At 38.5% G+C, this 26,467-nt stretch overlaps 1 protein-coding gene and 1 long non-coding RNA gene across 5 annotated transcripts in view; one reads left to right on the top strand and one right to left on the bottom strand.

Moving 5' to 3' along the window:
• The window catches only part of arb2a (ARB2 cotranscriptional regulator A), a 143,733-nt gene that overhangs the window by 33,486 nt on the left and 83,780 nt on the right, over positions 1–26,467 (bottom strand). For all 4 annotated transcript variants that reach the window (XM_004072645.4, XM_011479289.4, XM_078952871.1 and 1 more), the window contains 2 exons: positions 18,501–18,617; positions 3,110–3,194 (listed from right to left, as the gene is read on the bottom strand). In XM_004072645.4, the coding sequence (XP_004072693.1) occupies positions 3,110–3,194; positions 18,501–18,617 (202 nt within the window). The remainder of the gene's footprint in view (positions 1–3,109; positions 3,195–18,500; positions 18,618–26,467) is intronic.
• LOC144994580 (uncharacterized) lies at positions 3,313–8,938 on the top strand. Its single transcript, XR_013658156.1, has 5 exons — positions 3,313–6,262; positions 6,779–6,836; positions 6,985–7,046; positions 7,847–7,942; positions 8,436–8,938. It is a non-coding gene; the product is annotated as an uncharacterized LOC144994580 (long non-coding RNA).

The raw sequence follows: 26,467 nt of genomic DNA, 5'->3' as shown, positions 1-26,467 counted from the left end.
TTTATGACCTGTCTTTGATAAAAAAAACACAAACTTTGACATAAGGAGGTTCTAAGCTGTTAAGATTTTACCTGTCACCAAAATGACCCAGACAATACCCACATCCCGCTGGAGTAAAGTCAAGTCAGAGGTCACAGTTTAGTCCAGCAAAGTTTACCCGACAATTTCCTGCAGCACAAGCACTACATCCATTGGCTGGGCTAAGATAACACTGCAATACATATCAAAACACAGACACAAAGGCATACAAATTTGCATGTGATCCACCACAACGACAGCAGACTTCCACCAGACAAAGCTGAAAAAACAATGGTTAGAGAAGGGAAATTTGAGGGTAGGAAGCCTAAACTTAAAACACATAGTTATGTAGTGTGTGAGTGCATATGTTGTGTAAAACAAATAAAAAGTAGACAATTGTCCTATTGTCCGTGTCATGGTCAGACATGCTGAAACCGAGAGTGACGGTTATTAGCTGAGTCAAACCTTTAGCCAGGCAGTCCATTCAATAGATCAGCTCGACATTGAGAGTCAGCCTGGCTGATTCATTTAAAGTTCAATAGCTGTAAAAATAAAAATAAATGACCACTAAAATTATTGGACAAAAAAAACAGTAAAAAATGTTTTGCACCTCACTCCCTGGCAGAGTCCCACAGATGTTCAGATGAAACCAAAATTTTTATTTAAATGCAGAAAAAAAAAAATCAATTAGAGTCCAGCTAAAGGATCCACCCCTCCATTCAAATCAAAGGGAACTATGCCTCTTTCTCTATAGTGCATAATTATTAATGGGCACTTTGAGCTGGAACTCTTGTACAAGTACAGCGCAGGTAATTAAAGTACAGGTAGGACATTAACTTACCTTTGTTAGCCATTAATCAATGTTTACTTTAGTGATCTCTCTCTGTGTAATTAATAATCAGTCTGGACAATGAGTAATCACCCTAGAGGAAGTTAAATGTGCACCAATGAGTGTGCATATGACTTTAAACCTGAAACCTTTATTCTTATTATTTTATATACATATATATCTGTTTTACTTCCTTTATCATTTGTTTTATGAGTTATCTATCAATTAGGTCTACAATAACATAGCCTATGTTATTTTTCTCAAAGTCAAAGCAACAATGCTTTCCCTCCTTCCTGGAACCTAATTAAAAGTACCGGTAACTGAAAATGGCCCACGTCACCAGAAGAAAAAATGATACTGTTTGGCTTTTCCACTTTTGTCACATTGATAATAAATCAAGCATTGTTTTGTGGATGATTCAGAATGACATAGAGGTTCTGCTGACATATCTTATCTGGTGTACTAGCTGGTAGACATGGTTGGTCTCCAGATAGCCCTGGTTGGTGTTTATGAAATAAACTACAGATATACTACAAACTGCACACTTAGGGATGCAGAGCACAGTGGCAACATTGAAGAAACAGATCTAAAGTGAAAGACAGATAAACAAAGAGGAGCAGATGTAGAATGGAGCAATAGAGGGATTCATCCTTTCTCCCACGATGCTGCATTACCAATACACACCCAATATTTTGCCTGCCTTTAGACATTTGAGTGTGGGTCTGTCTGATCATATGCCACTCTTCACGGCAGTCACATTTGTGCCTCAGGCCTTGCTCAGTCTGGCAAAACAAGAACAGTGGTTCACATTTTGATGTGTGTCTCTGCATATGTGCACATGCATGTCATGTAAAACAACAATGATTCACCAGTCTGTTATCTGCTTCTGAAAGGTTTCATCTTCAGTCCTGATTAACACACTTACACATACCAATTCCATAGCAACCCAGACAACAGCAGTCACGGCGGTATGTGTGCTGATTGAAGTGAAGGACTACGGTGGCCTGACAGCTTTTCCTCAACCCTCTCTCAACCTCTGTTGCTCTTCTGTAACTCTCACCACAATAGCTGTTGCTTGTGAGCCTGCAAGGCTGCCAAGGACACAAAGATGACTGAGCGAACCTTTGACATCAGAGGCTGCCACCAAAAGACCAGAGACAAGCAGACTTGGCAGCTCTGTTAACAGGCTTGATATCCAGCTCTTTTCAATTTAGCTAAAGTAGCAAAAGTCAACAAAGCAAAAGTCAGGAGTGCACACATGTTAGATACTGTGTCAAACAGGTCAATGTTTGAACAATGTTAGGAAGGGCAAAACTTTTGGCCCAGCCACCGCTGTCTTTTGACTGACAGCATTCACTGAAAAAAGACAGGCTAGAAAGAGAAAAAAAATGACATTTGAACAGGAGATACAGCAGTGATTTTCTGTTAAAGGCTTGATGACATTTCAAGAAGCTGATTCACTGGTAGATGTTCAGGGCCACCCACCCACATGAGTCCATGTGGAACAAGCCATTTAAGGACTAAGATGAGATAGGAATGCCAGAGATGTACTCACATGTATTAAATGACCTACACATTCACCATAATGTCACTGAGAAGCATTAAAGTGAACAAATTCAAAAAAAGCACAACCACCCTTGTGTGACGTGATAGGTAAGAAAAGAAAGGATGAACATGTTAAAGTGGGTCTAAATGAACAAAACAAAATGATGCTTAGGTAAGCCTGTATGGATATGAAATAACAGGTAGTAAATACCTGAGAAAAATGACATTTTGTTTCCAGTTTAAGGGTGAACTTTCCTCTTTGTTGTCTGGGTCTAAGCCCGTGTGTGTGTGTTTGAGTGTCACACTTCAAACAACACTGCAATCATCATCTCTTATCAACGTTCATGTTGAGGATTACCGTTTTCATCTCTAATCCGACATTAAAGACACATTCTTATGATGGACATGACATCATCAAGGCCAGTGAACCACAGAGAGGGCATTAAGACAGGAAGCAAAACACAGCAGGCAAGGATTAATGAATCCAGGAGACAGAGTAGTGCTTGAGAAAAAGGAGGCATTGAAAACAGAAATATGTATGATTCTTAACTTCACATTTCTGCAGTGTCAACAACATAAATTCAATGCATTTGTGATAATTTAACTCTGATTTGGATTCTGAGGGTTTGTGTCAAAGATCTCTCAGTTAAGAAGCCTGTTTTGAAAAAAGGTTTTATTCAATGTTAGCTATTACTATTGGGGTGTGTTCTTACATACCTGCAGAAAACCTGGGGCAGTCTGGCAGCATGGAATCGAGGGGGGTGTCCAAGGGTTCCGGACTGGATACCCAGTTTTGACAACACTGTAAGGAGACAATGCAAAGAAAAGATCTACTGAAGACTATAATAAAACACCAAATATTTCATCCTTTTTCTGAACAATAGCTTGCTTCTACAAGACATCTAGAAGAACTGCTTGAAATAAAAATATGGTTTGGTATTGTAGTGCTGTAGTAAATTTTTTTTTTTTTGTTTGTTTTTTTGCTGAAAGTAGTACCTCTTTACATTTTAATGAATGGAAAAAGTGAGGATAGGCAATAAATCAAGCATAGAAAATGAAATGTTGCCGACAAAAGGAAAATAAATAAAATTATGGGAGGTGAAAAGAAAACTGGTAAGAGAAACAAAGACTGGGACAAAACTCGAGGGAAAGGTGACTATGGATAAGCAAAGAAGGGGAAGAAGAAACAGAGACAGGAACAAGCAATTAAAAGCTCTTTGACATGTTACTCCGACAGTCTGGCGTTTGTTTGTAGTTGAGAGATGAGGCCTTCCTCCATGGCTGATCAGTGGGTGCCACGGGGGGAGGGTGTCTGCCCAGACTGCTGACCCATAACCCCCTGCAAACACCCTACTCTTCTCAAACCCCTTGTGGTTGACAACTCCACTGTCAGAAAGCAGAGAAGACCTCTTCATCTGTTTTTTTTTAATTTGTGCTACCTTCATCCTCTTTTGCGTGTGGCTCCCCCTATTTCTACTTTTCAAGTAACAGTAGGGGTGTTAAAAAAATGGCTTATACCTTATGAAATGGTGATGAAGTGTATCAATGTCTAAGAGAGCAGCATGATTTTTTTACTTTGTCTTTTCATTCTCTGGGTCAGTGAACGACATCAAATCAAGTGCGTTTGGCCTTTTGACTGTGCAGTGTGCATTGGTATGATGCAGCTTGCAGGATTTCAACAGAAACAAGAGAAAAAAGAGAAAGACACCGGGAGGCTGAGAAGGAATGCTTAGAAAAGACGTTCCCCTAGATAAGATAAAAGTTCAATAGAACAAAGAGAAAATGTAAAGAGATTAGAATGTGCAGCTGGCGTCCTTCTGATTCTCTGCTTATCTGGCCTTGTTTACTTTCAACGTGGCCCCTTGACAGGCATTACTGTGTGCTGCCTGCTTATGTGTGTTTGTGTGTGTGTGTATCGGTAAGTGTTTTTGTGTGGGTCAATGACTGCATTTGAGGAGTGTCCTCTGAAAAAACGTGTTGTGTTAGGAACCCTTTAAAATGCAAAAACACACATGTTCCCCTTCAATTAGACTATCCCCTACAGGTGAGCCAATGGACAAACTTCTACGCCTTTTTTCAATAAGTTTGAGTTGAGAGTCAACCAGTGACCAATAATGTCATAACACAAAAGCTCTATTCAATGCAAAGATTGTTTTCACAAATCTAACATCTAAAGACTGGAATGAGGATGAAACAACAACCCAGTGATAAACCAAAGGACAATGTGGAGGAACCAGTATCAAAGGACAAGCCCCTGCATGACATAGCAGGGGCAGATTAAAAAGGCATCTGGTATCAAAAAGTCCTACCAGTGGCTAGGTAATGGTGGTTTGAAAGATGGTACAAATATGCTAATAGTCCCAGCATAAAAACAGGTTGAGTGTGAGAGCAATGGTAGCAGGCGTTTGACATGGCAAACAAAGCTTTGGCCAATGGCTAAGCTGCCTTTTAGACAATTTTACACATGGCAGGTGATAAAATACAGGGGAGTTCCATGAAGAACAGAACTTTGTACATGGAATTACCAAAACCAAAGGTCTGAACCTTTCTCCATTTTTGGCTGACAGTCAAGACTGGAGAATGAAAGTGCAAAAAAGTCATACAATTTTTCCACAAAACAAACTGGAGGGGTCTCATTAACTAGATATTATGGTGAGGTTTTCTCTCATGTTAAAAAATGCAAACCCGCATTTAAACCATCAAATAACTCTTGTTGTATTAACAAACAGAAAACCTACCTTTGCTCACAACAGTGACTTTTACAGACTGAAAAGTCATTAACAACCAGAACAACTAGGGCAGTCTTTTGTAGTTTAACACAATACCCTCTAGTTTGTATTAGACGATGTCAAAATAATATAGAAAAGAAAAGAACAAGAGAATCAGACTATGAGGGGCCGTATAAGACATTATTTATTCTGAACCATTCACATTCATACATTCTTGCTCTCACAGTCATATATACTCTCTTTCGCATACATATATTCTCTTACGCATCCATATATTCTCTCTCTCACATTCATACATTCTTGCTCTCACAGTCATATATACTCTCTTTCGCATACATATATTCTCACTTGCACATCCATATATTCTCTCTCTCGCATGCATATATATTATCTTACGCATTCATATATTCTCACTTGCACATCCATGTATTCTCTCTCTCGCATGCATATATATTACTTTACACATACATACATTCTCACTCTCATTGTCACTCTTAAAAAAGAATGTATGTATGTGAAAGACAAGTATATATGAACGTGTGAGGAAGAGTTTATATGTGTGTGAGAGAGGAGTATGCATGAAACGGAAGTGACTTTGCATGAAAAGGAAGGCACTTTGAATGAAAAGGAAGGCACTTTGAATGAAACGGAAGGCAGATGATTTCTCGTGCTCTGATTGGACGAGAGGCCGCCACCTCCCATTTTGAACACCCTCTAAACCCTATCACTTGTACTGACTCATAACTATTAAGGTTACACAACTTAAACGTCATTTTGTAGTTGATTCAACTATAAAGTATTAAGCTCTATCAAGATTTTTTCAAATTTAACTTAACAGTGCTAAATATTTTAAAGCTTATTTGTATCTAGCACTCAAAAATTTTAAGATCCCTGAAGTAGCGTCATGACGTCATCACGTACTGGTGGGAGGGTCTTTCGTTTTCTCTACGTTAGCTCAGGTGGCCATGTTGGATTTGCCGAATGCGAGTATGCGACGTTTGAAATTGAAAGTCGAGCATTTTATTTTTCTGCAAAGCGTTGCGATTTCGTCCCGCTTCAAGACGCCCCAACCTCGAGTTTTTTTTTTCCATCCGCCTCATCGCTGATGGTGCCGTCTTGTCTTCAGCCCTGATTTAATTTGGTAAGTATCGTTCATGGTTTATTTTGAATGAATGCTTTAAAAATGCTCTTATACTACCGTAAATGTGGTTTACTGTTGTTTAAACATATGTGTGTTATGATTGTTTTAGAGATTAATGTGGAAATGTATACATGATTAGTTTGTCATAGCAGACGTATGGCGAGCCAAACCCAAAATGCATTTCTGCCCGTAAGTTACGACAGTGATGAGGTTTTTTTTTTTCAGAGGTAGAAATGATCTTTTATGCTGCAATCACACTAAACATGATCCGCGTGTGAAATTCGCGTTGGAGGCCTCTGTCTGTGGCTAAAGTTTGCTGCTGGACATTTGTCCAAAAGTGTCACTCAAAGCCTCTAACGGTTGTGGGAGGAGCTACCGCCAACAGTTTTAAGCCTGGTTGCTACATGGAAGCATTGGGTTTTGAATGCAGTTTTAAGCTTTTATAAATCATTGATCTCCGTTATAAAAAAGGTTTTTGTAAAAATAAATTAATCAACGTGCTCGTGTTGTGTTCAGGTACCGAACTACAGAGTGTTCAGTGTTTCACCTCCAGGTAGACGCCAAGGCCAGCCAGGTAACTTGTCTCCTGATCAGTTATTTGTATAGAGCTATTTTAAAAAAACAAAAAATGCAATAGGTTGTGTAGTGCAATAAATGTTTTTTGATCAGAATATAATTGAAACATTTTTTAACATTGAAAAATCTCTTTTGGACTTTTTCAGATACTGAACTTCAGAAAGTTCACCAGAAAGTCACCATTTCACCAGAAAAGAGGTGTCAGTGGGTGAGTTTTATACTTATTTAATGCATTCATCCTGAACTATTACCATTATTAGATTTATACGGCAGCATGGAAACATTTATGCACATTTTAACTAGCCAAAGGTCTAAATAGAGCTGAAATTATTTACAATTTAACTAAACATATTTAGATTGCAGGCTGAAGGTGGCACAATGGAATGGAGGTGCAAGTTGTGTTCTGTTACTTTGGCACTATGCAGTACTACATATAATACTGCAGTACTACATAGCCAATATTCCAAAGTGTTTCCACTGCCATGTATGTGGAGACACTTTGGAATATTGTCATGTCTTTATGACAGTATATTACAATAATAAAATGATGTTGCATTAGCACTATTCCATCATTTGAAACCATGAAAACTCATCTGTCAAGATCTGAAATGGATTTATGTAGAGTAGATGCAGTCAGAGGAAAGTCCGGTTTGTGTAACTTAAAGCTGCCCTTTTCTGAGACTAAGTCCACCAAAACAGACAGGAACTGGCCAGCTTGGTTAGGATTTATGACCTCCAGGTGAATTTCTAATGTGCATAATTCAAAAACGGATAACAAATCATTTGTAAACAGCTGTAAGAAGCCAAGGTGTAACTTGCCTTAAAAATGACTTTGGGTCTTTGACCTGAAGTGGATCATGACATAAACACTGTATTGTCCTCTTACTAGAAATAGACATCTAGAAAAGGTATCATTTTATTATTTCTTAAAGTTCCTTGAATAAATATTGGAAGTGTTTGCTCTGCATTTGCTTCAATGGTAATGTATATTTCTTTTTATTCTTTTAGGACCAGCATGACGTGAACATGAGACGGGCACTTGTCCTCCTTGCACTTCCTGTTTATCTGCATGAAGATGCCTCCAACTTCTTCAAGACCTGTACAGTAAGTGCACACGACTCCCTGTCAATGGTTTTCACTAATCCTTTAATATTGATTGAGATTTTATTGAGTGACATAATAAATAGGGCAATTGTTTGTAGTTTGTAAACTGAGTGATATTTTTAAATGGTTTTAAAAATGAGACGGAAGATGAAAGGCGAACATCAGGGACTGCTGATTGGATGGCGCGGGAACCTTTTCGTTTACCTTTTCTGCTCCTGATCCATCATTATTTGAATAAAGAAAAATGAAGCTTTAGTCTTAAATTATTTTATAAATGTCCTCCTTCAGAAAAATGCTAAAGAACTTTTTAAAAACACAATTTTAATTGGAGTTGGTCCTTAAAACATCATAGCCAGTTGATTAAAAGCTAACAGAATGTTAGCATGAAAAGATTCCCATTGACAGATGGCAGGAATGTCAGTTTTGGACATTAGTGTGATAAATATCTTTGAGGGTCTGAACTCATCTGTGTTTTTTGTTTTGTATTTTCCAGAATACCAGACCTCACAGACACTTCTGTGGGTATCTTCTCAGTTGTCGTGGTGATGCTCCTGATGCTGCCGTCAGTGGTCCCACACATCTGGCTGACTAATCTCTTCTAACTCTTCGGGGACATCTATGCTCTGGACCTACAGCACCCCAAAAAACTTGAACTTGCCTTCATATTTATTCAGAATGCTGTCTTGAGCCTTGAGGACAGCAAACCACTGAAAGGACATTTATTGACGCTGAAGAATGTTTCGTTGAGTGAGTCTTCCAGAATGGACTATTTGTTGGTTTAAGTGTTATGTAACTAATGTGTTTTGTTGTGATCATTTGCTTTTTCTGCCGTACAATACAAAACCAACTCTTTTTGTCAATATGTTGTGTGGCACTCTTATAATGCAGTTTTATTGCACTGATTGTTTCTTCATCCTCTTGATATTTGTGCTTTTTTTTTAAAGAGCAATTAAAAAAAGTGTATTAAGCAATCACTATTGTGTGGCCTTCACGTTTGTTGGTTTTTATCAATGTTGGCCTTTAAAATGTAGTGGGGCAGTATCAATATCTCTGTTTAGAATACATTTTAAGCTGAAGAATTTTAAATATTTTCAATGCTACAAATTTAATGAGTTAAAGAATTTATAAAGCATTTGAGTGAATTTTACATATTTTATGAGTTGAGTAATATAAAAATATAGTTAGTTAAAGCGTTTTTTAGTTGGAAAATATTAAAAACTTTAAGTAAATAATCTCTCTTTTATAAGTTGAGGAATCTTAATATTTTTTATATGAAATAATACAAATGTAAGCCAACTGACAATATGAATTTTAATAAATGTTAACTTAAAAGTTTTAATAATATAACTTAACTGTTGCGTAATCTGTTACACAATAATTTTTAAGTTCAGTCAACTCGCTAGGGATTACAGTGCAGACGCTAACATGAACCAGCAAGAAATCCCAAATTAACAGACTTGTGGTGTGGAAAGGTATGTTTTTCAGCTAGCAGTAATAATCAAAGTATCCGTTCTCTGTTTCAAAATGAGATTGCCACAAAACCGTATGTTATCTCATACTGGAACAGCTTTGGATGTAGAATTCAGTGGGAAAAGGTTTGGACCCTGCCACAAAAGTATTTCATCACCAATAAAATCAGAGAAATTTCTTTCAAAATTCTTCACAAATTTTATCCAGTGAAACATTTCTTTACTAAGTTTAAAAAAGATCTGGACATAAACTGTTCATTCTGTCATTCCTCACCAGAAACTGTGCCTCATCTTTTTTGGTTTTGCTCTTTCACTCAACTATTTTGGAAAGATGTGATACATTTTATAAGAACTCATCAATGTGAAGATTATAGATTATTTTACGAGCATATTATTTTTGGATATTTTACACAAGAGAGACTTAATGCAGAAAAAATATATGTAGTTAATTTACTTATAATTATGGCTAAATACTTTATACACAAGTGTAAATATGCCAACAAAAAAACCGTGTTTTATGTTTTTCAGAAAGAAATGGTTTTGTATGTGAACAGTATTAAATCTTCCACTAACAAAAAAGCTGTCAGAACAGTTGAAACATGGTCTCTCCTGAAACTTTAACAGATTCCTTTGCCTTATTATTTTTGTTTTCTTTTTGCATAACCTGTTTTACATGGTTATCATTATGTTTTTTTTTTTGTTCATTCTCATGGCGAACGTGAAGATTGTATTTTGCACACAGTGGAGTTTTGTGTTTGGTATTTTGTATGTGCAAGATATTGTTAATAAAGTTTATTTTAAAAAAAAACGAACCGGCAAGAAGTAGCCACGGGGGTCCTGCAGCCATCGGAACCTTAACAAATATTTCATCTCCACCTCACCGTTGCCTTTTTTAAGAAATGACAGCTGGTTTTCCCACATTTATATGTAGTTATGGATCGAAAACAAGAGGAATTTGTTTTAATGTAAATGCGTGTTCCAGCGTCTACAGGAAGTGTCGCCCATAATTCACGCAAAGGCTCATGGGGGCTAGGAATAAGGTGGATACGGATTTTCTGTTTCGGTGGCACTTCTATTACCATTATTGGTATTTGAGACATTCCTTTGTGCCTCTAGAGATGCAGACAGATTTGTGACCACTTGAGGTGAAGATAAAATATTTCTTAAGGTTCCGATGGCCTTCTTATTGGTTCGTGTTAGCGTCTGTTCAAAATGGGAGGTGGCGGCCTCTCGTCCAATCAGAGCACGAGAAATCATCTGCCTTCCGTTTCATGCAAAGTGCCTTCCTTTTCATTCAAAGTGCCTTCCTTTTCATGTAAAGTCACTTCCGTTTCATGCATACTCCTCTCTCACACACACATATAAACTCTTCCTCACACGTTCATATATACTTGTCTTTCACATACATACATTCTTTTTTAAGAGTGACAATGAGAGTGAGAATGTATGTATGTGTAAAGTAATATATATGCATGCGAGAGAGAGAATATATGGATGTGCAAGTGAGAATATATGTATGCGAAAGAGAGTATATATGACTGTGAGAGCAAGAATGTATGAATGTGAGAGAGAGAATATATGGATGCGTAAGAGAATATATGTATGCGAAAGAGAGTATATATGACTGTGAGAGCAAGAATGTATGAATGTGAATGGTTCAGAATAAATAATGTCTTATACGGCCCCTCATATCAGACAACTTAAGGCAACTGTAACTGAATAACTAGTGGAGAAAAGGAAGAGCTACCTACAAGTATTAAAAATCTGAGCTTCCAAAACTTTGTTGTAAAACAGCGTGTTCCGCTGGTATTTCTGTCAATAGAGTCAAAACTTTAGAATGCAGTTTGGTTTATTACCTAAACATCTTTTTTGAAAGTAATAAATGCAGCCATTTTCAGATAAAATCTTGGAAAAACTGGGGGTTATTTGAAAAGGTGTGTTTAGAAAATATGAAAAACATGCATTAGGAAAAATTGAATAATGCTCATCTCTTTTGAAGATATACCCTGTCTGGTAAGAACCCACAAAATAACTAGGGGGCAAAATGCATCTTTCCATTTAAATGCTAGATATACCTAGTTAAGTTCCCTGTATATTCTTAACGTCTGGTTCTTTCAAACATAAAAGCAACCAGGGGATGCAATCTTCTGCAAAGATTAGTCAAGCTGAGAAGTCAACAAGGGAAATAGTAGCAAAATCTAGTATGTTTCTGATATTTTGCCTTACTGAGATGTGTTCTCGTTGGAGGCTTGCTTTAAGAGGAGAACTGTGTGGAGCAGCGTAGAAGAAGTAGGGCTCCTTGACTGCTACATCAAGTGTCTCATTGTATCTCCTTTAATTCATTCAGGCTGTCTGGAGAAAGATGTCAGCTGGCCTGTGAAGCAGAGGACTGAAGGCGGCTGGAGAGTGAAAGGAGGGAATCTTTAAAGCACCCTCCCCTACAATTCCTCCATCACCACCATTATAAGCATGGAAGCCAAGGTCTGAATAGATTTGTCAAGGCAACAACTCACATGTGCACACAAACTCTTGCATAAATGCACACACACAACACAAAGCCCTGGAGCTGTGGGAGACCACAGGCATAACAGCAGTCACATAAAGGCAAGGCCTGCTGGCTGGGATTAGAGAAGGACAACATGACAAAAGGATGCCACATCACATCGGCTATCTCTGATGCATCACATCATCACTTCAAGCAGCTTGTCCACCGATCAATGGTGCCATTGAACAAAAGGACAACAGTGAAATAAACGTGTAAACAGATCTAACTTTTCCTATAAGCCTGCAGATCTATGCATGTGTTTCTTTATGCTTCTAATACAAACGTGCTTGGGTGGTTAGTCTTGAAATGACCTTAGCACAAAATCTTTCATTGCAATAAAACATACTTATTTTAATATGCCTTCAATAAAAAGAAAATGGGGTAAAAATGATTATTATTGTGGAGTGTATTGGTATCTCTTGTGGACGAGACATAGGTGCCAAAAACAGAACTTCTTTAAGGGATAGTCTAAGAATAGTTATGCCATTATAAACATTTGTGCCATCTTTCTGTTTACATCCAATGATGACCGGCTAGGGTGACCGTTTTGGTCCAGTTTTTTTGCTCTATAGATTGAGGAAAGGCAGAGCGAACGGAAGCTCAGTTCGATTGTTAACGAACTCAGACCACCTTGCAAGATGGGTCCGAGAACGGTTCTTGGTCCTGGACCAGGGTCTGCTTGGGTGTATTCAGACCGAAAATTTGTTCCGGCTTATCAGGGGAAACGAACTCTAGTTCACTTAAAGCATACCTAATGTGTTCAGTCTGAATACACCCTTAATTCAGTTGATCAAATTCAACAATTGATTTCTTTTGAGGAAATGTCTTTTTGTTTATTCTTTAATGTAAAAATGCATTTTTTTATGGAAGTTGCTCTTTGTTTTTCAGTTTTAATCACAAACTAAGCGACAACAGCTTTAAAACCAAATTAAGTTGGTTTTAGATTTCAAATTTGGCAAATACATTAATATTTAACAGTCTGATGTTGAATTGGAAATTAAACTGGACTTTGAAGTTTTGAACAGATGTTCCATTGTTTTTGAGGTTGTCTCTCTTATTCCCATACTCTCACATCACTACCAGTCATGGTAGAAAGTCACCCAAACTGAGTCTGCTTCTGCAAAAGGTTTCTTCCTATTGTTCCACAGAGGGAGTTTCAGTTCTGAGGGTCACTAATCACTTTTTGTGTACAGGGAAGTCTACTAGACACCCTTCTGCTAGTCACTTAGATAGAGTATTGTTAAAATAAAATTAAGCACATTGGAACAAGCTTGGTTGTGAATTGGTGTTTCATAAGTAAACTTATATAAAACTAGATTGAATTGCAATCACTTTGATGTGTAGCTCAGCAGCGATAACCAACACTAATAGGATGGATGACAATTAATACTCAAATGTCCATTTAGATGACATCAATTAGGATGAAAAAAAAAACCCTCACCACTTATGTCTTTTAATTTTTCTCACGAGTTGTTCCTTTTGCATGTTATTAGAAAGCATGTTTCTACGGTGATTGTGTCCTCTTTAGAAGCTTATCAGCTCCTTATTTGAGAATTGTTTGGATCATTGAGGAACACAAGTGGGAACTTCTGAACTAAAAGAGCAAATCTTTAAACAAGAAGTACTTCCAATAAAGGTACTCTTAATATTTACGATAGTTCACTTGAACGTTACAAGAAGGACAACATCTATTTCCAGTCATATACATTGAGTTAAGTGAGCCCTAGAATGACATATTTATCTCTTATATCAGGGCACACAAGACTGAAAACATACAGCAACATGAAAAAAAAAGTTTCTGAACTGAAACACATTCAGCCTGCACCCTAACTTTTCAGAAATAAGTCCTAAGGATCAATTTTTTGCTCACTGTGAGAATCTCTTTCCCATCTCCTCCAGGGGTTGTATAATGGATCAAGATACTTTATTCATGACCACAGTGACACTCTGTGAGAGAATGCTGTGCGTGTATGATTGTGTGTGTATGTTCTGGGCAGGCCACTAGAGTGTGACAGCAGGCCAGCACAGTGACAGGAGACACCTTGGAGACTGTGACAGGTTGCCAGCTGTACACCATCATTTGGAGCTCCCATTCACACTTGTTTCTTCTCACCATTTAACTCTTCTGTGCCTTTTTATGCCATTTCTTCAACTCATCAATGCCCAAATTTATTCAAAAAGCATTTCTGAAATCAAAATTGAGCGCAAGAGACTTTAATCGATGGGGGACCTTTCTGTGTGGAGTTTGCATGTTCTCCCCGTGCATGCGTGGGTTTTCTCCGGGATCTCCGGCTTCCTCCCACTGTCCAAAAACATGCTTCATAGGTTGATTGGCAACTCTAAATTGTCCATAGGTGTGAGAGTGAATGGATGTGTGATTGAGGATATTCCACCCTGCGACAGACTGGCGACCAGTCCAGGGCATCCTGGCCTACGCCCAAGTGGCCGGGATAGGCTCCGGAAACCCCGTGACCCCGAAAGGGAAAAACGGTCAAGAAGATGAATAATGTGCAAATAAGATAGATAAATAAAAGTTTAATGATGTCTACAGATGTACAATTAATGTTACTGAAACTTAAAGCATTGCTTAGAGTCTTTCATAATTGTAGCTTCCGCCACTCTCACAACTGCTTCCTACACCATTTGCACATTGGCAGAACAGAAGTAGTTTACATTTGCACTACAAGTGGATTTGAAAGGTAAAATGTGATGTTTTTTTAACGGGGTAGTTACTCTGCAACGCAAATGTACTCCATCACTTTCTCCAGTTATACGCCATTACGTGTTTTTAATGGGCTTCTTAAATATGACATAGGTGCACAGTGGGGGAAAAAACAGAATAACCTTTCAATGTCGTACTTCTGCAGACGGTAACAGTGCCTGTACCTGAAACTGTGTTGTTGGCCTGAAACAGTACAGCTCCACTTGCTGAGGCTGAGCCCCAACACCTTGTTGTTGGCAGTTGTCTCCGTGGTACTTAAGGATGCTAAATAAATAAATAATATCTATTTTTCCGGAATTAAAATACATTAAAGTAGAAGGGACTTTATCATTCTTGGTTTCTAGAGTATCCCCAGTCAAAATGAGGGCAGAAAGTGGGAAAGTTATATGAACAATGATGCACAGTTGACCACAAGCTGGTATCTATTAAGAAATGCCTGCATGAATGGATATGAGCAAACACTGTGTTTACTGCTACTGTTTACTGCACACAGTTTTATAAATGAGGCCTCAGACGTGTGTGTTTATCCAAGAGTGTTTACTGTAATGTACTGTATGTTTAAAAGAGAAAATGTAATAAAGGTGGAATAGGCCCACAAGAAGCTCCAAGCAGATCCTTAGCCTAAAGTTATCCTTCTGTAGCACAACTTGATACTATATATAGCCATCCAGTAAACAGGCTGGGAACTGGCACAGGAGACACAGCCACTGTAAAGAGCCCTAGAGGCTTGAGCTTGGGCTGTTCAATCCCTCTTTGTCTAGATAAATTAACAGTGTATAGAATTTAATGACAATTATGTTACCTAAAAATACCACACTTATAGACCTGAATTGTGCAGTTGCATGGGTATAACAGACTTTATTACAAATTTCTCTGTGCGGACAAGCAGTAAGAATGTACAAAGTACGATTGTGTTTTGTGACTGTAGAGCTGTCATCATTACAAGGTCACAAAGGGATGAACAAGTGACACAAACATGTTTGATGTTGTTTAGGGTTCATGCTTCCAGCTGATCAATGCACAACTCTGTAGGTATAATCCCTTAGAATGACTTCTTAAAGGTTACAGGGAATTCAATCTATGATGTCAGTCTTTGAGTCAAGACAGCACCCTATGTGAAGACCAGAAGTCACGTCCACAATGTGTTTTTTTTTTTTTGCATGCTTTGGTGTGACAATTTTGTGTACAGATTTCTTGGACTCTATAAACAAATTATTTATTGCTGATGATTTAAATGGAAGTGAGGTGCTTTAGCAACCATACACAACGAGTAAAGTTGATGAATTAATGAAAAATGAAAGATACCAGTATAAAGGAGTATCTTTTCTAATATCATCTTCTTTCTCTTTGAGTTTTGGATAATATTTAAGGTGCCAGATTTGTGGCTTGGAAAAAAATGGGGTAAAAGGTGTTAGAACAAACTGGGGACTGTATAAAATTGTATGTTTTTCTGTGTGCTTGTTTGTAACCAAAAAGCACTTTAAAGGGTGGCAAAGAGCAGTGTACATGTATGTGGCTTGTAGCGAAAAAGCACTTTGGTCAACTAGAACAGAAGTGTGGTATTTAAATCCACTTTACTATTTCAGTCAAGATCTCTAAAGGAGAAAGTTTGCCTGTGTTCTTAACCCAAACAGACAGTGGTTCCTACAGGGAGGGAACCCAGAAATTGTTGTAAAAACATCTTTAACTGTCCCTTCTTCCATATAACCCCAAAGTTTAGCTTCCTCCCTGACCATTTCTTTAGTGTCAAAAAAAGAATTGCCAAAAGGAAGTAACAAAAGATCACCCAGTCAAATATCTACGTAACTTCTTTTTAGAGCAAACATCTATATGAATGTATTTCAGGAAATACCTGATCATGTTCCAAGCAAGTATCAGAAATGAAAAAAGTGTGCTTTTAAAAGCAAATTTTTAGGTGTCATCGATAATGCCAGACAAACTGGTTTCATAATTTCCGATGCTACGTAGCTTTTGGATTAATATCTATTTTGATTTTTTTAAAGCCTTAGTCACAACTGCTGTTACAGGTGGATACGAGCTGTCTGTAGTTGTAAAATGAGCAAACCTGAACGGGGTACGCAGGAAATAGCAAAGTCGTAGACGACTCGGTGAGCCCAGGGAGTAAAAGAAAATTAAGGGTGAAGTTGCTGAGACATGGGGATGTCGTACAGACTTTTTATTTTTTTGACTTCCCCAAATCCTGCGTACTCCGCAAAGAGCTCATGAATGCTGTTCACATGAAAAGGGTGTGCTCCTTGTGTGCGGCCTGACTATTAGAAATTAGGAAATCACACAACCAGCGTGTAGTTTGTGTGGACATCCTGGAGGGTGTCATACGGGGACTTACGCATAAAGTGCCCGTCCGCTGGGTGCAGCATTCACTCTGGGTCAGTAAGGGGCCGGTGTCCACTCCTTACAAACGACTGGAGTGTGGTGTAAAAGTACCATACGACAGCATGCCAGTACATCATAAGTGAGTGCAACTTACATTGGCCTATTGTATGATACACTTTCCACGCGCACAACAGTTGTATGCTCCATTATCAACTACCGTATGTCCCTTAAGGTGGCCGTATGAAGCTCAATGGAACTGCAAGACACACCCTTAAGATGTGGCTGCTCCTCTCCATGGTCACAGACAACCTATGAACCCGTAGCACCCATACAGGCTACCCCCATAGGGGTGCATGTGACTAAAGCTTAGCTCTAGCCCTGCGTCAAAGTGAGGGACAATCCTCTGTGACCTCCACAGGACAAAAATGTCTTTGGGTAAATTTTGAGCTTATATTGCTATTAGAACAAAGCTTTATAGCTCACAAACAGCAAAGACTTTTTTCAAGGGCTTAAGGTAAATTAGTTAGCACTATTTCCTCTTAATTAAACAGACTCCCCTCTTCATTCACCCAAAAAGGACAGTGGGTTAATGAGTATGACAGAGGGAATCCTTGCCTCTGTGAGTGCACTGTGAAGGTTATTTCATATTTATTGTTTTGAAAAATCACAAACAGAAAATCACTTAACATTTCAATTATAGCAAATAACCTAGCACAAATAAGGGGCAAGAGCGACTTTCAATCACATACACTTTAAATACACTACATAAACTAAAGAAAAGTAATGCACTTGAACATACACACAAACACACAAGGATTGAGAAGTGGAGATGAGGGAAAATAGGAAAACAAAAGGCCATGGATATAAAAGAGAGTGTAATACAAATGCAGGAATGGATTAAGTGTGTGTGTGTGTGTGTGTGCGTGTGTGTGTGTGTGTGCACGTGACTGAAAGAGAGACACACAGAGAGATAGAGAGAGCACATGACATTTGCATCTATAGCTCTCCAGCAGCTTTGGTCTTCGCTGGTCCTCATCTGTATGTGCATACTGAGTGAGCCCAGGTGATGCATATGGCACAGAGGTCACACCAGAAAGGGCAAATTTTGAAATGAAGCCAACACAAAAGCACATGAGCACGTGCATTCTGTCTTGCACGCGTCCAATATAAGCACATGTGAGGCAAATGCATGCACAGCTGCATACGCAGACACTAGAGGGGTTAACTGTATCAGCTTGGTGAATGGAAAAAATAAAAAGAGTGTGGGCTGGTGTAACAAGAGAAGGCAACTGTCTAAGACTTCTAAGGCTGGCTGTTAGTCACAGGGACCTGTGAGGGTTACTAAGGTTAAACAGGGAGAAAAAGAAAGAAAAAACTGAATTTACATGATGAGTTATAAGCTAATGGATGGTCCCTTTGTGAAGTCTGCAGGGTTTTATTTCTGCTCTGGGATGGGACTTTGTATTTATGCATGCATATTCATCTTACCTGATGCATCCAGTCTTGTGTTCCTTTGCTGGTGTCCTGTAGCCAAATATTGTGGCTGGAGTCAGTAAGAGCAACAGCACACACTTTGTTCTTCACCTGAATCTCCCTTTGATTCATCTGACAAAAATAAAAAAAGCAAAAGAAACTTGCATTAGTTCCTGCATGTTAATAACTTGGCATCTGCAGGTAAGTGGCAAATATAACTTTGTTTTGCTTCATGAAATAACAGAAGTAAATTTAATAAGAAAACAATTTATGCGATAGCAAATATTTGTTAAATAAAGAAAAAAATGAACAATGACATTCTTGTGCCAGTTGACTTTTCATGAAAGCAAAGCTCAGTAGACAGCTTTATAACCTGAGGACACAGATTCAACCTAGTCTATAGCATGATGTTAAAAAGTGCAATATGAAAGAGCATTGCTCCACTGTAGCGTGTCCTTGTCACGCTCTGTGCAAATACCCTTCCCTGCGAACATTCCTATACCTTGGTTCCCATTCTTAATACCCTTTTCCTTCACATGTCACAAAGACACGTGGCGTTTTCTAGCCAGCCTCCCTATCCCCTCTCTGAATGCCAACACCAAGAAAAATGTCACACAAAGGACTTGTTACTGCACTGCAATAGACTCCCCACACGGCATTTCTGACCCAAAGGAGCGCCGTGGGTTGTGAACAAGCTGTTGAAGTAAAAAGGGGGAATAAAAAGGAGAGTACTTACAACGTTAGGTTAACAGTCACTTACATTAGATGTTTAGCGGAGCAATGCACAGACTGGTTATTCGATTAGGGCTGCAGATGAACAGCATATTTTGTGACAATGACAATGACAATAAATGACATAAATAAAGTAAGATTTTAAATTACACTGGCATGTAGTAAAAAAAATCTTATATCCTGTTTGTAACCTCTGAATTTTTGTTATACTATTGTCGCATTGTTTTGAAACAGTTTTAAACTATTTACCTTTTTTAAGTCGACTTTCCTTATACATGAAATTACTAACTAGAAAACTAAAATAAATCTCCTGACTCCTGTGACATTACTCCTTCATTACGACAGGTTTCATTGCTGCAGTGCTGACAAAGACACCCAGAGAGCAGCCGTAGTTTTGGAGTTAACAAGTAATGATTCCTGGAGAGAATGCTCTTTGCAGTGTGGCCCTAAACCACAGTAATTTTGACACTCTCTGTGTCTTGTGTTTTACAAGCCACAATGACAACTGTGGTTAGCTGCATACTGAACACATAATCCAACTTGCACCATAATTTACAAACAGTTGGTGTCGTGAGGCCATGAAGATATAAATCTGAGATGTTTTATGATCTGACTCATCATGTTAGCTTGTGTGTTAGTGTTTGCTTTGTATTGTATTTGCAGAAGTTAAAATGTGCTAATTCCACATGCAACTGCAGACAGCAGTTTTTACAAGAGAGGAAGCCAGATGTTGTGGTCAGTTGTGTATCGGACAGAGAAAAAGGGAAGAAATTTGTGGAGCAAACATGAACACAAAACAAGACTCAGAAAAAAAATCCTAAAGGAGAAGATGGAGAAAAAAAATCCCAAAAACATTTATGAATGCCACTTTAAACCTTCATGAGAAGAATCCTTTATGTTCTTCGACAGATAAAAAAAAATAAAGTTAGACCATCTGGTCAACATCCAAACTTCATCCACAAACCTAATGGTATATTTCATAGAAAGAGAAGTTTTTGCATGACTGTGTGCCCCCAAGTCACAGGAACTCTCATTACCATCCATCCATCCATTTTCTAAATCCACTTAATCTCGGGACATGAGGATTGAGCAAGAAATCAGGATCACAAGGTTGCTGGAGCCTATCTCAGCTACTGTTGGGTGAAAGCAGAGAACATCCTGGACAGGTCGCCAGTCCGTCTCAATGTCAGACAATCACATTCTCACCTAGCCACAATTTAGAATCATCAATTAATCTATGAAGCATGAAACCGGAGAGCCCGAAGAGAACCCGCTCATGTACGAGGTAAACATGGAAACACCACACAGTAAGGTCTCCGGATTTGAACCAGGGCCTTCTTGCTGTGAGGCAAGAGAGCTAACCCCCACACCAATGTGTAAACCCCTAGCATCACCAATAATCAAAAAAATTATGATATCAGTAAACATTTGGCCAAACTTTATTAAACAAATAATATTTAAAAATAGTTTTCCAAAAAACTTGTCCACGTTTGGAGCTGTTTTCAGGTTTGTGTCTCTTTAAGTATTTTCCCATGGAAAAACCTCCAGTTATTTTTATTTTGGTCATGAGTTACTTCATTTTTGTAAAAGACAAAGATGCGATGTGTGCAGGCTGTATGTAGACAATGAAAAAAAAAACATGCCTATTAATCATGTTTATTTATCAGGACATGGAGTTGGAATTTGCAACAAGACATCATTTAACAGCATGCTAAGCTAATCTCTGGTAGAGATAAATACCTTATTTCTCTCCTCTCCCTGTGATGCTCCCTTGCTCATGACTGCTTCGCTGAAGCTACATCTAAACACCAGCAATAATAAAGACAATTATTTAGGCCTTTGATAATTATGTGTCAAAGACAGTGAAAGCCACAAGATAATTGGGCAAAAACTGAATGGTAATCCACAATGGAGTTCCCTGCGGGGAGACAGGCAGACTCATCCCTAGAAAGAATGCAGCGCAGGAGAAAAGAGAGAAACAGGCAAAGAGAGAAAGATGAGAGCTCTTTAAGGGGTCTTGCTCACTGTCAGACAGTTGATGTGAAAAGCCACAATTATACGCACACAGTGAGTGCAAATGGAGAACAGCAAAAAAAAGAAAGAAAAGAGAGAGAAGAAAACAAGGGGACACAGGGAAAATGACAAAAAAATTAACAAGGAAAAAAAAAAAGAAAAATACAGAGTATTAGTGTGGGCAAAGAATGGGCAGGGGCTAGCAGAAAGAAGTAGAGTGTGTATTTGTGTGCACGTGTGTGCGTTTGAAAGAGAGAAGCACCCTATGAAGATGCCAGTAAAGAACAAGGCTTATAATGTGGCTGCGTGGTTTGCTGCCAACAGCCACAGATAATCTAGGACTACCCACTGAGAACTGAAGCGCTGCTTAAATATTTGATTGATTAACTGTCCTGTTGCTGCCAGAAAATAAGAGGAGAGCATTGGAGAAGCCAGGGCCAACACAGAAAAAAAACAAATAAACAAACATGTATGTGGGTGCACACCGGAAGATTTGAAAGCACATGGCAAACTAACACACATACACCCCCAGAAATCCCTATCCGACAACATTGAAAAAGGGCACAAACAAACAAGCTTGAGCAGACTGAAAGCATGAGTGGGCTATGTGGTAGAGTCTAAGCAAGAGATAATTTGGACGTGGTCTTGTTGCAGCGCAGCGTTCAGTCCGTTTACCTTTACTATTTGGGGCAAAAACACACACAGCGCGCTCCTATCTGTTCATCCCTGGCTGTGAAAACATAGGCGGTTGGCCCCCCACGCTCTAACACCCTCCACAGGAAGAGACAACACCGGCGCTTCCTGTGGCTTTGAAGCGGCGGCCCCAGGTCCCCTGTCTGTCCCTAGCTTCCTTTGTCTTAACCACAGGAAGGAAGCCCTCTCCAGCACGAGGCCAGAGGCCTCCAGGGAGCAGAAGGGTGTGTGTCTGAGTATCTGCGACCTTTAATGGTGGAGAGTGTGCGGCCGTTTTCCCCACAGAGGTCATGTGCATTTACTCACAGGGATTTTTTTCCCCTCTCCAGTGCATGAACTTTGTCAATGGCGAGGGAGGAGAGGTGGAGCGAAAGAACAGGGAAAACTGCAATAACTTCCTCCTCTTTTTCCTCTTCCCCCTCGTGGCCGTTTGCCAAATGCACGATGAAGAGAAGACGAAGGGTGAAGGGGGCAAATTGCTAAACTGTTTGAGTGACAGCACCGAGCACTGGGTGCTGGGAGGCGGCGAGGGACCTCGTACGGGTAAAGGAGAACTCTACGTGTGCAAAAGCATGTGAACCATGTATGTTCGAACAAACACAAGTGCAGACACACAAACCAACGTTAGAGGGGTGGTGAGGAAAAGGAAGGCCAATAAATATTTACTGACGCAGCAGAGGTGGAGAATGGTTGTCGACTGTTGGAAACAAAAGGCAGAGGATGAGGAGCGGTGTGCCAGGAAACCTGCCGTCTGCAGGTTCTTTGCCCCGCTAGTGCCCATGGAAAACAAGAGGAAGACAGAAATAGGAGATAGGACAAAGAGAGAAAGGGAAGAGAGAATGGACAGAAGAAGGAAAGAAAGTACTGACAGATGGTGCTGTCAGTGGGAGAATATACTGACTTTTTTGTATTTCAATTGCAAAAAACTGATGCAGGCCTAATTTAAAAAAAAAAAAAAAGAAAAAGATTTTTTTTAGTCATTCTAATTGTGTTATTATTTTCCCCCCAACAAAGGAACACAAGCTCTGTTTAGTGACCCCTCACAGCTGGACTTCACTTCTCAGCAATTTTACTTTAGTAGCTTTTTCTCTGTGGACTACTTAGATCTAAAAAAGCCAAGCAGCAACGATAACAAAACAACAGCATATCATAGTTAGAAAGTCAGAATTTAATTACCCTCTCATTGACATTTGCACAGTGGTAAGTGATAATCACAACAATTGAATCAAATTGACTTTTTCAATGTAAACTGTTGCTACAATCATTAAGATGGAGTTTGGACTTGGAGCTAATTTGGGGCCTAGCAAGTACAAATATTGACTACAAAGAGTTTTTGTGTGGCAACAATTTAGGCAATCTTTTTTTTAGTGTTTTCAGTATATTTTGTGGAATTTGTCTCATGATGGATGACACATGTATAATAAACGGAGCTTACAATAGCATTTCTGAGTATTTATTTATCCAAATCAAAGTTATTCATGAGCACATGAAAAAATAGAGTTGGGAAAAACTTGTCCGGGTGAAATAGAAGCTACTACGGCAACCTACAAGCCCCTGCTCTGCTCCATTCTGATGCATCCACTTGTAGACAACTTGATCCATGTCCGTCTTTGTTTTCCTCATCTGAGTTGACAAATGGCTTAAGACTGTACGACTGGATAAATCTAATATTGCTTGACATTTTTGTTGCACCGGTAATGTTAGGTTGGGGGCATGACATGCTGTAAGCTAACAGGGGAGCGTGTAAACAGATTGATGTCGGTAAGTGGGGGAAGGCTTACTTTGTACCAAAAATCCTGCCCACAACTCAGAGCCTAATTTCTGATAAACTATTGCCACTCTGCAACAACTATGTCTTAAAAACTAACACAGTTTTTATCTTATTTTATTTTGTTTTAGCTAAAATCAGCATAATCATAACTAACAAACCACTGGGAATGCTTTTACAATAGACTTTAAAGAATAGGGATTGCTAGAATTATTATTTGGTTTTAAAAACTGCAATATTTAGTGATCATAGTTTTTTTCTGTCCAAAATAAAGTGGAAAAGTCCTTGTTTTGTATTAAGACCAGCTGTGACCACCTCATCCTTCTTGTCTATATTTTACTTTTGTTCTAAAAGTGCGTCTTTTGTCTTTCTTTATGTTTCCTAACCCTCCGGCAATGCTATAAAATAGAAACCTAACCTCAATATTTTCCCTTACGGTGCTGGGAGTTGCTGGCCCATTAAATCTTCCTTCCCATGTGTCAGCTTGCACATTTCCTCCGTGAAATTTTTGTTTAATTAAACTTTCTTAATGATTTATACGCTATAATAATAGCCATAAGTATTCCAGAGCAGGTTAAAGGGACAGCCTTTAAGTGTACATCAGGGGATGACCCTGTTTTAGCATAGTTTCAGTTGGGTGATTCTAGACTTGAAATGAGGATGGATAGGCTGAGGGAGAATGGGACTGACGGAGGGAGGTAGTGAATGAGAGGTCCTAACGAGGGTGGGTGGAGGAGGAGGCTGAGACCTTTGTGTTGTAACTCAGGGTGATACATCACTGAAAACCAAGGACTTGCTGGACCCCGGCAGGGAAGAGACAGCTCACTGCAGACGGACAGATACACATGCACAGCGCACACAAGCAGTAACCGGCAAAGGAGACTAACACAAAAACGTTGACAACTTCAGCCTTTATGGGCAGAAAGAAACGCACCAAGAAACCAAAGGAAGGGGGGGGGGGGGGGGAGTAGAAATTTAATGAAAACAGCAAAATTACATAAATAACAGACAATAAGAAGATCAAAAATAAATAAATAAATAAAATCGAAACAACAAAAAGGAATATTCTGGGACACATGCACACGCAGATGTTTGCTCTCTGCTGCCTCTCTGATGGTGAGGCTGATATGATTGCCACTTAGGAAATTAGTGTGTTTTCACACCACTCTGGGCTCTGCCAAAGCTAATGTGTTAAATATCCATCGGGTACTGCTGTCCATTTCTAAGATACACAGACACATGCAGCCTCAGGGGCCAATAAGCACTGATTCCTTGTACTAACCAGAGCCCAGAGTCGGCATCCAAGCCAACACATCTAAATTGGGGTTTAGTGAGAAAATTTCACAGGGCAATGACGCAGAATCTTAACTAAACTTTTCTAAATTTGTTTGGAGTAGGTTTGTAGCACAGCTAAAATTTAACTATGGTGTCACTTTTGCGCCTCTAGTAAAAAATAATAAAAAAATGTCTACTTGTTAATTCTTGAAATAACACTTTTTTTGCATCTATGTTACACACGTTCTTGTTTATGCCTCCAAAAATTCAACACAAAGTTAAAGCTCCCGTAGGTGTTTTCAAAAGGTATTTATCACATATTTTGGGGAACTGTTTTTCACCTTAGATGAGTGAAAAGAAAGAGAAGAAAAATTAAACCCAAATAAATGTGGATTTGCCTTCTGTCCCGCACATGAATGGAAAGTGAGGTGTAGTTACTTGTAGTGCTCAAAGCTGAGAACTTTGAGAAAAGTTTTGATAAAGTTTTGAAATTTTTTTGGTGGGGAAAGCTGGACAGACAAGAAGAAGGTTAAGGAAAATGATGATAAATGTTATTGCATATAACAGAAGAAAAAAAATAATAAAAGAAAATGGAGAAAAGAAGGGATGGCATTTCTGTGAACACCATGTTCCAAAGAGAAAACTACAAAAAAAGTCTACAAAAGTTAATGGCAATATATAATGGTCTTGAATTAGCTTCTCATTGCTACTAGCCATTATTTAAAGTCATTTTCAGAACAGAGAAGATGAGTGAGAAAAGGAAAAAAAGAGAAAGAGTTGTCAATGTAAAAAAGGACAAGTTGCAAAAAACTGCAAGTAAATATACCCCAAAAAATTATTTATATTTACAATTCTTAAGGCAAACTTTCTTTATGTCTTAAGTGGTTTCAACAATATGATGAGAAACAAGTGTATGGTCTAAAACAGCAACAGGAAAATTAACTATATTTTCAATTGACCCTTGGATGGACGATATTTATTCAAAACAATTAAATTAAAAAAAAAATTTTTCACCCCTTGACGCCTATTGATGCAGATATGCATCAAACAATTTTGGCTCTAAAATTACCTTAATATTGGATCTACATGGAAGCAAAAACATATGTGATTTTTTTTTAATAGCTGGAAATAAATTCCGACGTCAAGCAACACTTGTTTCAAAAATTATTTAGAAAAAAAAATAACAGTGGTTTTTGAGATATGCGTGAATCAAATTGATGGAGATTTTTCATCATTCTTATTTGAAAATTAAAAAGACAAAAACTTTGTAGTTTTTTTTAAGAGTAATTTATAAAAAAGATTTTACATAGCAACAACTGGGTTGTTTTTTTTTTGAGCAAAGAACATTCCAATTTCAGTTGTCATTAGAGTTTTGAAAAATTCATGGAGACTATTTCGACAATGAATTAGAAGCTAAATTTAGCAAAACAAAGCAAACAACATTTTGCCCTTTTTAGAAGATATTGTTGATTAAAAACAAATGCTGAGAGGAACATGAGGT

The sequence above is a fragment of the Oryzias latipes genome, chromosome 9, assembly GCF_053564925.1.
Source record: "Oryzias latipes strain Hd-rR chromosome 9, Olatipes_Hd-rR_3.1".
NCBI classification, from domain to species: Eukaryota; Metazoa; Chordata; class Actinopteri; order Beloniformes; family Adrianichthyidae; genus Oryzias; species Oryzias latipes.
Note: the sequence above shows the minus strand (reverse complement) of the source record. Positions and strands in the feature narration are given on the sequence as shown.